The following is a 13,883-nucleotide window of genomic DNA, read 5'->3' as shown; positions in this document are numbered from 1 at the left end:
TTATTTGATTTAGATATCTTAGTGTTAAACATAGCCATATTTAATAACTCCAACATTTTTATCATTTTATCAATGTTAATATTCACATCATAATTCATGCAAACTTATAATACAACAATTGAAAAAATTTTTTCAACAAATAACGTTCTTTTTTTTACAATTTTATACATTTCTAAAAAAATATATTTTAAAAGTAAATATTAATTAATTTGGAACTAATTAACAGTATTAAAATTTTGATATAAATATAAAGAACAGCAAAATTTATTGCATCTTTTATTGATAAATTCTTCGACCAATATATATAAGCTGTAATATTAACTTTCCCAACAAAACTTATCGCAAATTCTCACAAAATTATACATGCTATTTTACAACTTTGTAATTAAGTATCTTTGCAGTTAAATGTTAAATTAAAATCTTGTTAATGCAAACTTTACTTGAAGTTAAACAATAAAATTGTGTTCTCTATTTGCAAATTACTTCAAAACACAATTTAATTTTTAATTAAAAACTCTTAGTATATTGTTATTCACATTATATATATTTCAGCAAAAATATAATTTTAAGTAGTTAAAATATTTAATAAATGTTTACTTTATTATTTTTATTATGGCTGAAAACATCGATAAAGAAGAGATTATACGAGACAAATTCTTGTAATAATAAGATCAAGTAACATAATAGAAGTGAAAATAACAAGAAAGAAAATCATAAAAAAGAGACAAGAGAGAAAAATGACATCGAGGAACGAACAAGAAAACTGGTAATATTTTACGACATCTAGTAAAATGAATGTCTTCATACATATAGTTATGTTTCGCGAATAGAAACGAGATATTATACTCTGTTCGCATATGTTTCCGGATATTTCCATGTAGGGTCCTATATAATCCCCAGGACAATCCATATGGTACTTCGAATAAACATCTGCTTCATTACTAATACGATACAATTATGAGAGGTGTTCCTGAAATAGAGACTATTTTCTTTCTTTTCTAACTTATTGCAGTAATCCTCCAATAACAAATCTCGAAACTGCATGAGAAGAACATTCCAAAATCGATTTTCTCTACTCAGCTTATCTACTAATGCGCTTATAGTAGTCTACAATTAATCTGCTAGTTTTGTGCTATCAGCAAAAAAATATTACTTTTATTTCCGGAAAAAAGGCACTTTATTAAAGAAAATCGGTTTTGAAACAATGCCTTTTGCTCTATATATTTCTGGACCTGTCGGCTGGTTGAATTAAATCTCCGAAAAATGTGCGCGACGACAATAGTCCGCTTTTCCATTCAATTGCACAATGGCCTCCGTGCCGGTTCACAACTCAAACTCATGTTTAGTCAGTCGCGCAACGTTAAGGAAAACGGGGAAAACGTACGTTGTCAAGTGGACGGATAGGGGAGCATAGATCTTGTTTCGAACATACGGTGATAATTAATGGGTATTTAGAAAATACAAAAATCTCTCTCTCTCTCTCTCTCTCTGTTCGATGAACTTGTGAATGTAAAACAGTCCAAAACATAAGAGACATGTATTTTATACTGTTTGTAAAATAAGTAATTAAAACAACTTATTAAATTGATAAATATTTATCATTGTAATGTAATAGAAATTGTAAAATGTTGACGTACAAAAAAAACAAATTAAAGTTTCATTATTAATAAATTCCGGAAACCATGTACTCATCTGCTCTTTCTTAATACGTCACAAAAATAGAGGAAAGACGGAAGTCGTAAAATACGTGAGGAGGGATGAGATACCATAATATCACATACAATTCGCATTGAATACTAAGAGCAACCGTTAAAATTACTTCGTTAGAGTAGACATTACAGACTACTATAGATTAACATTCACTGTGTTTTTATAAAAGTTAAATTTCAGTTTTGTAAATAACAGCGATTTTTACAGATGTAAGTATACTCTCTGCGTAATTTTGAGAAGTATATCAGATATTAATTTTTAAACTGTAGCTTGAGGGCCTTAAATGTAACTTTCAAATAATGTAATTGAATTTAATGTGTGCCATAATGTGTACACAAATTCAACACATAAAGTTATAAAGTTATATATAATGAGAGAGGTGGTGAGATGATCGTAAGCTATTTGCATACTTATAGCGTAATTGGTAGTACCCTCTTGGCAAACAAACTGATGTTGATAAGAATTATATCGTATTAATATTTACCAAGTTATTTTAAAAAAAGAAAATGATATTCTCTTTTCCTTTCTCTGTCTATTTTTTCCTTGAAAATATTATTTTATGATTTCGGAAATATTTAACGGAAAGATTAAATATCAATCAATTTTAATTGGCCAAGTGATGTTTAAATGTAATATACTAATATACATTATAAAAAAAATATGTGTCTTTTGTTGAGCTACACAAACGTCAGAGAAATTCATCGAAATTGAGAAAAGACAACTTTGACTATTTTCTTATGCATTTTTCTTAAGTGTGTATCTACGTTATTCTTTATATGTACTCACCCGCAGTACTGAGCCCAGGACTAGAGGTGAATTTTGCCACATCGACGATTTTTACGGCGAAAATCTGCCCGGTGTGACGGTGTATGCATTTTCGAACGACGCTGAATGGGCCTCTGCAACAATACGGGCGAAACATCAACAATAATAATTATCCTCGCGGCAGTTTTTCAAATAAGAACTATCAGATGATTAGTGCATTATCATGACGAGCAAATCGGACAGACAGCATTGGGCCACATACACAATATAACGACGTTACATAATATTTAATTTCAGTGTAAAATATACTTGAAAATAATAAATTTAATTCAAAACAGTTTTCGACATTTCTTAATTTTTCATAATGCTACGCATAGTTAAACAATAGGGAACTTAGTTTTCTGTATAGTTTTAAATTATGATAAACTTTCGGTTACATAGTACAACTGCAAAACCAACTAATATTAAATTATGAAATTTATATATCGTTAATTCAAAAATACATTGACGAATAGCTAAAATTTGATAAAATTATAAAATGAAGTTCCGGTGTTACAGGATTAATATCTTGAGATTTCTTTGACATCACTTTATAGACCAAGGTTACGTCCTTCCGGTGACCTAACGCCATTTTTAAATGTCGCGTGCACTGTGACTCTCCATTTTTCTTACGCATGCATATACTAATTTTGCATCTACACATCGTATATCTAATGTAAATTTTACACGGCTTTTTACATTAAATATAAGAAAATCTAGAAAAGCGAAATGTCAATATAATCAATAAAGTCATAGTTCGTTAAAAACATAAAATTCTAAATTCCAGAAAAAAAAAGTTGTGAACATAATTTTTATGTTAAAAAATAATTTCAATATAAAGACGATATTTCTAGAAACTAACAAAGATGTGTAAATTTTCTTTACTAAATTTAAAACGTTTTAAAATTTATATATGCTTATTTTCCTTACAATATAAAACAAACGACCATTATTTTCAATAAAAGTTATCTCTTAAAAGCATTTACAGCAATACTGTTAAAAAATTAATTTAATCCGCTAACTTCGCATTAACCAATTTATCGTTTTTTTATGGGTTTTATGTACAAATAAACAAATATCAAGATAAATGTCAGTATCTTAAAATAGAAACATCCAATATTAATTCATAAATTAGAAACAAAAAGAACGAAATACCTTACGTTTATATTTAAAATACCTGTATGCTTATTTTTAAATCATACACACACAGCAACACACAAACACACACACACACACACACACACACACGGATGGTTATTGATAGACCGAATTTCTGGACATTGATATCGTATAAAGAAGATAATCTGTATGAGACAAGGCGTGTGCATGTGCGTGCATGAGTAGGTCATATGATCAAGCCTATACTTAAGGGTTAAACTCGATAGCGGTCTCGGTTATCCATCGAATGATAACCACGCATGCATTCATGGAATTCGTGAAAACCCACAATGGAGAATGTCGTACGTATAGCGTTTCACGCAAGCATCTTGGGGTTTGCACAGTAATAATGCATCAAACATACGAATGCCCCAATAATAATATGATGAATCGTCTCATTTATATTTTATATCGCATATATTTCGTTTATACTCGCATAGTAGTGATACATTTTCTTTATTTCATCACGCTATGCTTTCTTTATTATTAATTCCTTCTTATTATCCTTTTTATCTTTTCTTTATTATCTTTTTTATTATTAGAACATTATCCTTTTACTTTCTGTATCATTCTTGTTTTGACGTTCAGGAAACTGTAGTAATTTTTTTTTTACTCGATTAATGTAGATGGCTATTTTCAATAATTTACAGTATTTAAAAACTAAAAATTTGCTCATAAAATATAATTATAATATTTATTTAGTATTTATTTAATTTTTCGATCTTTTAAAATTAAAATAGCAAAATTTAGGGTATCGAAAATTAATTCTACATAATGGAAAATTATTTCAATATTATTATACATTTATTATAAATTATTAATATTAATATCTCCATTAATATTATTATGTAAATATTTTAAATATTTCTATCTCTGTATCTTATTTCTCGCAATAATAAACGGAACATGTAATAACGAACACATTCAATAAAAAGCATATATGCAAATAATAATTTTACGAATAAACGTAATGTTATTTCGAACTTATAATAAATTATTACTACCATTGACATCATTTGTTCATATTCGATAACGTGAATATGTTATATTAAAGTCATTTATCATCCTCTAAATATTTAATGTATCAATATATGTACATATAATAACCAAAAATTTAAAACATTTCCATACAAAATCATAAAAATTAAGTAATTATTAAAGCACTCTTTTCAACGCAAGATAAAATAATTATGTTATTCGTTATATAAATATATATTTAGCGCACTTTCATTTTGATATTTATATTTTTCTCTTTTAATAAAATTACGTTATTATGCAAATGTATTATGCATACAATTTATTGTATTTCTCAATATAATCTTAACATAGATTGAAAAATATAAATCTTTTAAAAACATGTCTACAATATAAATCTTCTCCACACAGGCCGTCATCTCCGGCATACTCGCGAACAAGTTACTAAATACATCATCCCTCGTTTTTCGTTGTTAAAAGCTTTTCTACAAGACGGCTTTTGAGTGCCTTAAGGCCTTCATAAAGCAATTCGCACGAAAGCATAATCCGCCTTTTATGAAAAGCTATTGACTTCTCGTGTCAGTTTCCAGAAGAGGTCAAACATTACCGCGACCTATTTTCGAAATCAATTTTCCGCTTGAAAAAGAATTTGCATGCTAGATTTCTTTCTTTCTATTTTTATTATATATTCAGACAAGCACGTCGTATGACTTTATAAAATTTTTCAAATCATTCTTTCAACAATCTGAATATATTATAATAAAATAAACGTATTGAGAAAAAAAGTTATTGTAATTATCATAATTTAGCTATAATTTATATGTAACTATATATTTATTTTTGGTACCAACTATATAATTATATTCAACAATACTAATGTTAAAAAAAAACTATAGTACGCACTTGCGATTGCATTTACTATTAAAAATCTTATTTTTATTATCTATTATATATCCCAATATTTTTCTTTATTAATATTTGAATATATCATAATTTATAATAAAAATTTTCATAGATACCAAACTATATATACAAGATTATTATTATTAATATTATAGCACTGTAACTATTGTAAAAATAAAATTCCTACATTAAAAAAAATTTTGTCAAAAAACTAAAGTTTAATCCGATACATTCGACTAAATATTGAGCTTAGTTAATACTTGATAAAACATTTTAATGATTAATATGAATAAATTGTACCTTTTCTATGCAACTAAACAATGTTTAATTCAATGTTTTAGTTAAACGTATCAGATTAAATATTTTAGTTTTTGAGCAAATTTTTTTCTGAATGTTACCATTATTATTTTATTATGGAAATACACAAATATCAAACACATTTTTCTCAAAGTGCAAACGACAGATTGACTTTATCGTAAAGATTTCTACAAAAATTTTGTTAAAATCATCCTAGTTCGATATCACGTATATTTCATTTAAAAGGAGTATATGGGTACAAATTATTTATGTACTAGTTCTCACCATTGTCAAATATGGTTCCATTTAACCTGCTGGCCATTGTAAATTAGACTTCGAATCTGTCGTAATTGAACTTTGCCTTCTGTCGTTAACAAGTTGCGTTGAAGGGAGAGCATCGCTGTTACAAGCGCTCAAGTTTCATGCAGAATTCTGCTTTCCAAAACGGTAATTACGACAGCGGATCGGTATACGTTCAAGCAGTTTGAAATTTTAGGTAAATCCACTAGGACAGCATGCTGCTCACACCAAAGCCATAATTTAACTGAACATAACTTGTCACTGATTAGAACATGCTGCGTTTAAATTGCTGATTTACAGTCAAACAGCTTATTAATGTGGAGAAAATTATTCTCTGCACAAACGGAAGATCATTTCAGTGAAATAAAATATCGAAAATAAAAAAAGATGTGTTGCATCAATTTTTTTAAATTTTGCCTTTACATCTTTAACATATATTTATTTCCAAAAAGAATTATTTAGTAAGATTTGTAAATGCGTTTTTTGCTCGAATCAAATCATTTTTTTTTTTTTTTTCGAATTCAAATCAAATCAACAAAATTTTATCAGAAAAAATCAAATCAAGTTATCAAATCATTGAAATGTAACTTTTAATTAATAGCATGATTATTATTATGTTGAATTTTAATATATAAATATTAAAAAGATTTCTATGTAAAAAATAGTAGTCACTTTATAAGATAATCAATAAATATGTGATTCATGTTCGAAATTCTGTGATTCAAAATTTTCGAACAGTTTGAATTTAAACCATAGAGATTTAAATCCAAATTGAATTAAATCTTACCTGATTCGATTTGATTCACATTCGAATAGTTCGCATATTTCTAATTTTTTAAATAATTTTGTATAAAATATCGCATGTGTTTATGCCATTACATCGTATAAGTGATAATTCCATATCTTACAATGCATTTTGTAGTTATATGTAATGACTATTTTTGTATCTTTTACTTTAGATTAATTGTGAGCATTAATACAGATTTATAAACATTAAGCGAATCGGAAGTTCTTTGGAATATTCTTTGAAGAATTTCAGATCTATCATAATTGGCTGTCGGACACTTGTTTACGGATAGAGAAGCTGCATTTGATGCCAGACTGCATTATCAAGATACGTCTGCCCGACATTAACATTCCATCTCTATACCTCATTCGTTTCCGCGGTATTGGAGGCACGTAGACGTAATGGATACGCCCTACTACAAGGAAAAGAGAGGAATGGGAAATTGAAACCACTAAATGGGATTGTTAGTGAAAGTCAGGAATAAATAACGTTTTCAGCTAGCACAGAGCGGTTCGCGATGTTCAGAAAGGCTCGTTTAACCTGCTGAAATACTCCCTTTTGCGTCGACAACCTTCATCAGACAATTTAGTTGCTCCATACACAATTTCTCTGTAGTTACTCTTATTAACACGTACAGATCACATATGCTACGGCTAACCGAAACGCAGTATACATATATGTGTGTGTGTATATATATATATATATATATATATATATATATATATATATATATATATATATATATAAATACGGCAGTTACTCGTCTCTCTTGTGATGACTCTATTACATTTAAGCCACGACGTCGACCTAATATTACTTACTCTCACTTCTCTATATATTAGCATTATGAGCCATTTACTGTTTGCAGCTAGATTTTATGATAATGATTAACGCTGTATGATTTACAAGAATATAATGTTCAATATTAAAATCTTAAAAAACGGCTTTTAATCTTTTCAAAAATATGTCCTAAAATACACTCTCACTGTAAAAATCTATTTAACCTACTTTTCAAGGGCAGTATACCCTTTCTTTTCCATTTTTGAGATGTACTATTCATAATTTAATAAAAAATTAGAATTACATATTTTTCTGATATTACTTATTTTACATGTTTTCCAATGTATTTATGTCCGATTATTCATGTCTAATTATTTAAAAAAAAATCAAGTTAAAAAAAAAGCATTTTTTTACAAAAAAATGTAATTTCTTGGAAAGTATTTAAGAGGCTAAAATTTTTACTAAATATTCTTCATATATCAAAATATAATGTACATTTTTTCCAATATTATTCACACTAAATTGTTTTATAAAAAAATTATTTGTCTACTGCAAAGATAAAAATTACATTATGTTACCAATTTTTTAAACTTTTGTTACGAAGAATTGTTCTTTAATACATAAGCTGCGTTGAATACAAATATGATATCAACATTGTCTGTCATGTAAAATTTACGAAAAAAAAAGAATTGAAACTCCCAAAATACGTGTCTTTGATCATTTTTATAAATAACGCATGAACCAGATGTTCCAGCAATTATGGGAAGGTCTGACATCGAAGCTTGGACCTTTATCTTTTTGTTGAAAAGTCGAAAACTAAAAGTGTAATTTCATTTAGACTAATTTATTCTTATTATTGGATCTACCATTGTAAATTTTTGAAATCTAATTTCAGATTTGTAATCAGCTTAAGAAACATAGAATTGCAAGATTTCACAGAAATTTATCAGGTAGAAAAAATATTTCCCTAAAAGAGAGAGCGTTAATGAAAATTTACGATCATATCATAAATATTTATGAGATGCAATACGGAAATCAGTATCACATTTGTAAAAAATTAATCGACTTTTTATGTTCTTACATTAAAATGATTTATGTTTTATGTAGCAAATCCTATAAGTTGAGTGTGTTTTTCGTGTAATATAATTTTAAGATTTTTCGATCATTCTTTCCAATTTCTAGTTTATAATTTGTAATGTCTGAATTTAAAACTTATAAGCAAAAGAAAATGTAAGACAACGAAGTGATTGTTACTAATTTTAGCGGCAATAAGTGATTATTACTAATTTTACTTCTGCATATCAATACGTGTGGTATAAACAATCTGTATCAGATTGCAAATTTAAATCGTTTCGTTATTATTTAATATATAGAACTTTTGAAATAAAACGTTCAAAACAATATCTTTCATGATCAAATATTGACACCTTCGCAATCGAAGTCGTAACCACGTTAAACTCTGTGGTCAGTGATCCCAGAGTCGGCGAAACTGGTTCTACAGATGTGATTTCAATATTCAGAAATACGGAGTTTAACTTGTCCTTTAGTCTACCAAACGTACGCGTCACAGTAAGATTATATAATCAACAATTTATAACATCTTTCATTTTTATTTTTATCTTTGTCTATACACTCAGTTTAACCAGTACCACATTTTGTTTTATCTCACTTTACTTTTAACCGTCGTATATACGAGACATGTTACATTCCGTCTTATTTAACGTTTTATCTCGGTTCCGTATACCTTAACGTTTATATCTTTTGACTATAAGTGAACTTTAACTTAATTTTTTTTTTTGCTGAATATTTATTACCAGTTACGTTCTTAGACTTTTTCTTTTTAATGCGGTGTTAATTACTCGTGACAATTGCCAGTGATCTTGAGGTAAGTCTTCTTTTCTCTATTAAATCTATCATTCTAATTTATTTGCCATAAATTTACACTTTATTTACAGTGAAAATCATATCCATTATATCTGTGCTTAGCAGTTCACATATCATGACATCTCTTTGTCAAAGGAGTCTTCCATCTGATCAACCATAAAATTTTTTTTACGATAATCATTGTCAATGCTGAAAATGGCTCGAAAGATGATCCGAAATGTTATAACATTATAATACATTGTAATTCGGTAAGTCATATAACGGACTATTGATATTTTTTCTTTCTTTTTCTCTCTTTTATGATTTAAATATCTCAAAAAGCCAGATATGAAAAAAAGAAGACAGCATTATTGCACATACGCGTATATTATTTTATTACATAGATAAATACTGCTTAAGCTGACACAGATTCCACGCTTCTTTTTGTCTGTGTGCAGAGGGTGCAAAAAGTTACAGGCCAGATTTATCTGACGCCCACATCTCAACAGCGTTTCCAAAAACAAATCTAAGTGACGTTATCTGGCTGATAGTCAAATCAACATTTTGTTAAAGATTATCTCTCACGGATGTATATCACAAGACTTTACCGTTAATCGACGAGTATAAAACAAATGGAAGAGAAGCAAACGCGCTGTGTTGACCGTGTGTAACCACTCAAACGTAATCATGTTGGCGATCATTCCGTTTCTTGCCTGTTACGTCACTTGGACAGTTGCAAACTCGGTTAGCGCTGGTAAGTAATTTATTTTATAATTTTATCGTCAAACATTCGCAAAGATCATTTTACAGTTATACTATCACGGTAATCTCCTCAGATTTTGATTGTACGATCTCCGTACAGTACAAAGTTGGCGATCTTATGGAGCCTCAACCGTTGCTCCTAAAACGTGACGGTAAGCGTGCAACCATCTGGTATCCGGATAACGATAATGGAACATTGAAGATATTGGCGGGTGACTCTATTTATCTAGCATGCCCAGGCAAAGATAATTATCTCAAAAACAGAAGTTGGGGCAACGAGGTCAAAGCAGTTTGCGTAGAAGGTAAGGTGTTTGACGTGAATGGCGTTCACCAGTATTTCTCATCCCTAGTTTGCAAATATCACGCCGAGCACCATGCTAAGTATACGGACTCGCCACCTTGTCTCGGCAGACACAGCCCCATCGAAGTTGGTTTCAACGTGAGCGGTACCTTCATCCGCACTATTGAATTATGCCGCGACGAGAAGACATATAGAACGTACTACACGAAGTTCAAGATGACGAAAATGATTGGAAGTTATCAAAGAAGTTATCCTAGGTAAGAGCTTCTAATAGTCGATGAATTCTCGATTCGGTCGTGACTTTTGTTATCTTTGGGTAAAACACTTGTTCAACATTAAATTTTGAGAAGTTTTAACAAATTAAATATAATTCAATTTAATATTAATATCTATACTTATCAATATACGAATATTAATATTTCGATAATCATAGCCATTATCCATTTATTATTAAAATGTGTAATTACCTTCAGGTAATTACAAATGTACTTTTAAACATAATTTTTAAAAAATAATTATTTAAATACAATCCTCAATGAGAAAAACGTACCGTTTATATATACTGTTGTTAATTGCATGTTTCAGACCTTCCAAATTTCTAGCAGGAAAATTTTATCCTGGAATAGATATAGACTATTTGTACAAATTCGAAACTCAGTTAGACACGCTTGCCAGAATTCTAGATTCGGACGAGTTGGCTAAAGAACGATTGAAGAAGTCGGTGCAGTTTCTCTCTCGCGGTCATATGGCGGCTAAAGCGGATTTCGTCTACGGCGCCCAGCAAAGATCAACTTTTTGGTACTTAAATACCGCGCCTCAATGGCAAAGCTTTAATGGTGGTAATTGGAATTTTCTGGAGATCAGCGTCAGACGCTTCGCTGCCAGTCGCCGTTTGGACCTCGATGTTTACACGGGAGTGCACGGTCAGATGACGATGGAGGACATTCGTGGCAAACAGCAGCCCGTATATCTGCACGCCGAGGGCACAGTCATGTCCGTGCCCAAGTTCTATTGGAAAGTCATCTACGATCCATTGAGCAAGCGGGGTACGGCGTTTGTGGGTCTCAACGATCCATTCATCAGATTGGTCACAGACGACGTATTTCTCTGCACAGATATCAGCGAAGGGATCAAGTGGTTGGACTGGAGACCGCGCAATATCACGTCTGGCATCTCTTACGCCTGCAGCGTTGCTGATCTGCGAAAGGCAGTGCCTGTTGTGCCGCTGCTCGACGTGATCGGTATTCTAATGTGACATGAGCGAATATCACTTGGAGCCGTCTTTGAACGCATTGCACGTCATATTTGCGAGAAGATAACCGCGATAAAACAATTCATATAATTCTAGATTTTTATACATATCTATATTTAGAATTATTTATGTACGGATCCATAAAAAAATTAAAAAAAAAACTAAACAAGAAACGACGAATAGAAGCATATTTTATTATGTGTACGGTATAGCACTCATATCTAGCACAAGTCTAACCGACGCATCTCTATAAGTCAAAGTGTAACGATACTTCACTGAACATACTAAACAGATACTTTATCTTCGATACGAGCGAAGTGTCGATAACAGGAAGGCAACAGCCGTGCGTTCATAATGGTGAATAAAGATGTTGCAACTTATTGAATAATATACTTTCGAAAATGCACTTCATATGTATTTTAATGTTCAAGTATTTTAATATCGATCTACATCATATATATTAATTATATATCAATGTCAAATTTTATTTATTCGGTATTGTAGTAGTATTTCTTTTACTGATTTGATAAGCGAAATAACGATATTTCAAAAAAGTATGTATATATGAACATCCAATATTAATTTAATAAAAACTATATTTAATAGAAAATCCGGCAAAAGTTTATATAAAATAAATTATACTGGGCGCAATCACCCATATATTTAATTGCTTAAACACCAGATGTTTTAAAAACAAATGAATTATTATGAGATAATGAAAATTATGCTAATGGCACATAAAAAAATATAGATAGTCAGTAAGCGAATCGACGAATCGCAGTCGAAACGAAATGCATTAACACAAGCAGTAAGAAATCAAACATGTTGATTTCCTTATTGCTTACGTCTTACTGTTAAAGATGTTTTTTTTATATTCCATTAGCTTTAATAACTCGAGAAATACTTCTCAACAAGATAAATCGCAAAAAAGAATTATTATTATGATAAAACAAGCGTTAAAGCAAGAATCGTGTGTCGACATGTCACACGGTATCAGGTTGAGAAATTATGTATAAATTCCAGATAAGCTGGCTTTAGCTTCAAGACATAAAATGGAGTTTAAAACATAAAAATTTAAAGTAATGGCTTTTGCACGGACTCTTGTTCCTCGCAAAAAAATATTGCATGCATTTGCGGACAAAGAGAAGTATGAGAGAATAATGTGTATGTCTGAATAAGAAAAAAAGTTTTTTCCTCATGGAGTTTTTCCGTCGGAATTTCATTAAAGTATTACGTTATTACAGAAAATATGTGTTGAGTATACCGTATATCGTCGAAAACACTTATAGAAGATCGTTCCACATATATTTCATATTTATATTCTGCATTTATATTTATTGTGTATATTATTAAAGCTACTGATTTATTAATAATCACAGCAAATTATTCTACCTCATAACATGTCTTTACCGTTAATAAATAGAATATTGAATAAAAATCGTTATCTTTAATTATTATATTAAAACAAAATTGTGATAATGAGAATATTAACCCCTAATTAATAAAAATCCAATATTTTGTAATAGAAAAAGAAATACAATGTACTCTTAAAAAAAAATAAAAATAAAAAAAAAATTCAATTGAGGTGCGTGCTACAACTCATATTTATCTGAAAATAAATTCTATTGAAGTAGAATACAATATTTTAAACGTTTTTAAATATCAAATATAAAAACAAAACACAAAATGTTAGCAAATAAATTAATAAAAATTTATTTTACATTTCTATAGAAGTACTTTCATATTAATGTATTTTTTGAAATGTGTATTACATAAAAAATTGATTTCTATGAATTTAGAATATCTATTGCTACCTTCGTCGACTACTCTGACTAAGACTTTCCGTTTATGTAATTTAATTTCCACGAAGCATTTAACATAGTTGTTCGGGTATCAAATTATCAATTAATTGTAATTTATCATATGAAGATTTGCGGATGGCAAACAGAATAGTACATAACATTATATAATTCTGCTAACCGAATAAGGAA

General features: G+C 29.5%; 2 protein-coding genes across 12 annotated transcripts in view; one reads left to right on the top strand and one right to left on the bottom strand.

The window, feature by feature from the left end:
* Window positions 1-13,883, bottom strand: part of LOC105193883 (peripheral plasma membrane protein CASK) — a 196,950-nt gene that overhangs the window by 176,819 nt on the left and 6,248 nt on the right. For all 10 annotated transcript variants that reach the window (XM_026130650.2, XM_026130653.2, XM_026130652.2 and 7 more), the window contains exon 2: window positions 2,497-2,609. In XM_026130650.2, the coding sequence (XP_025986435.1) occupies window positions 2,497-2,609 (113 nt within the window). The remainder of the gene's footprint in view (window positions 1-2,496; window positions 2,610-13,883) is intronic.
* Window positions 9,966-12,034, top strand: LOC105193882. 2 transcript variants are annotated; one of them, XM_026130658.2, is made up of 4 exons: window positions 9,966-10,331; window positions 10,414-10,897; window positions 11,226-11,686; window positions 11,756-12,034. In XM_026130658.2, the coding sequence occupies exons 1-4, from the start codon at window positions 10,265-10,267 to the stop codon at window positions 11,893-11,895; spliced, it is 1,152 nt and encodes a 383-aa protein (XP_025986443.2). In that variant the 5' UTR covers window positions 9,966-10,264; the 3' UTR covers window positions 11,896-12,034. The 2 variants fall into 2 exon arrangements, with proteins under 2 accessions (XP_025986443.2, XP_011156845.2); XM_011158543.3 differs by having other exon boundaries at window positions 11,226-12,034.

This window comes from Solenopsis invicta, chromosome 6 (assembly GCF_016802725.1).
Source record: "Solenopsis invicta isolate M01_SB chromosome 6, UNIL_Sinv_3.0, whole genome shotgun sequence".
NCBI lineage: Eukaryota > Metazoa > Arthropoda > Insecta > Hymenoptera > Formicidae > Solenopsis > Solenopsis invicta.
This window is presented reverse-complemented; position numbering and strand designations above follow the sequence as displayed.

What these genes read in the sequence shown, in the direction of transcription:
- LOC105193882 (XM_011158543.3), top strand. Translation starts at nt 10,265, where the DNA reads ATGTTGGCGATCATTCCGTTTCTTGCCTGTTACGTCACTTGGACAGTT. An exon ending in TGCAAACTCGGTTAGCGCTG is followed by an intron (nt 10,332 to 10,413) that starts GTAAGTAATTTA and finishes TAATCTCCTCAG; the next exon opens with ATTTTGATTGTACGATCTCC. An exon ending in TATCAAAGAAGTTATCCTAG is followed by an intron (nt 10,898 to 11,225) that starts GTAAGAGCTTCT and finishes TGCATGTTTCAG; the next exon opens with ACCTTCCAAATTTCTAGCAG.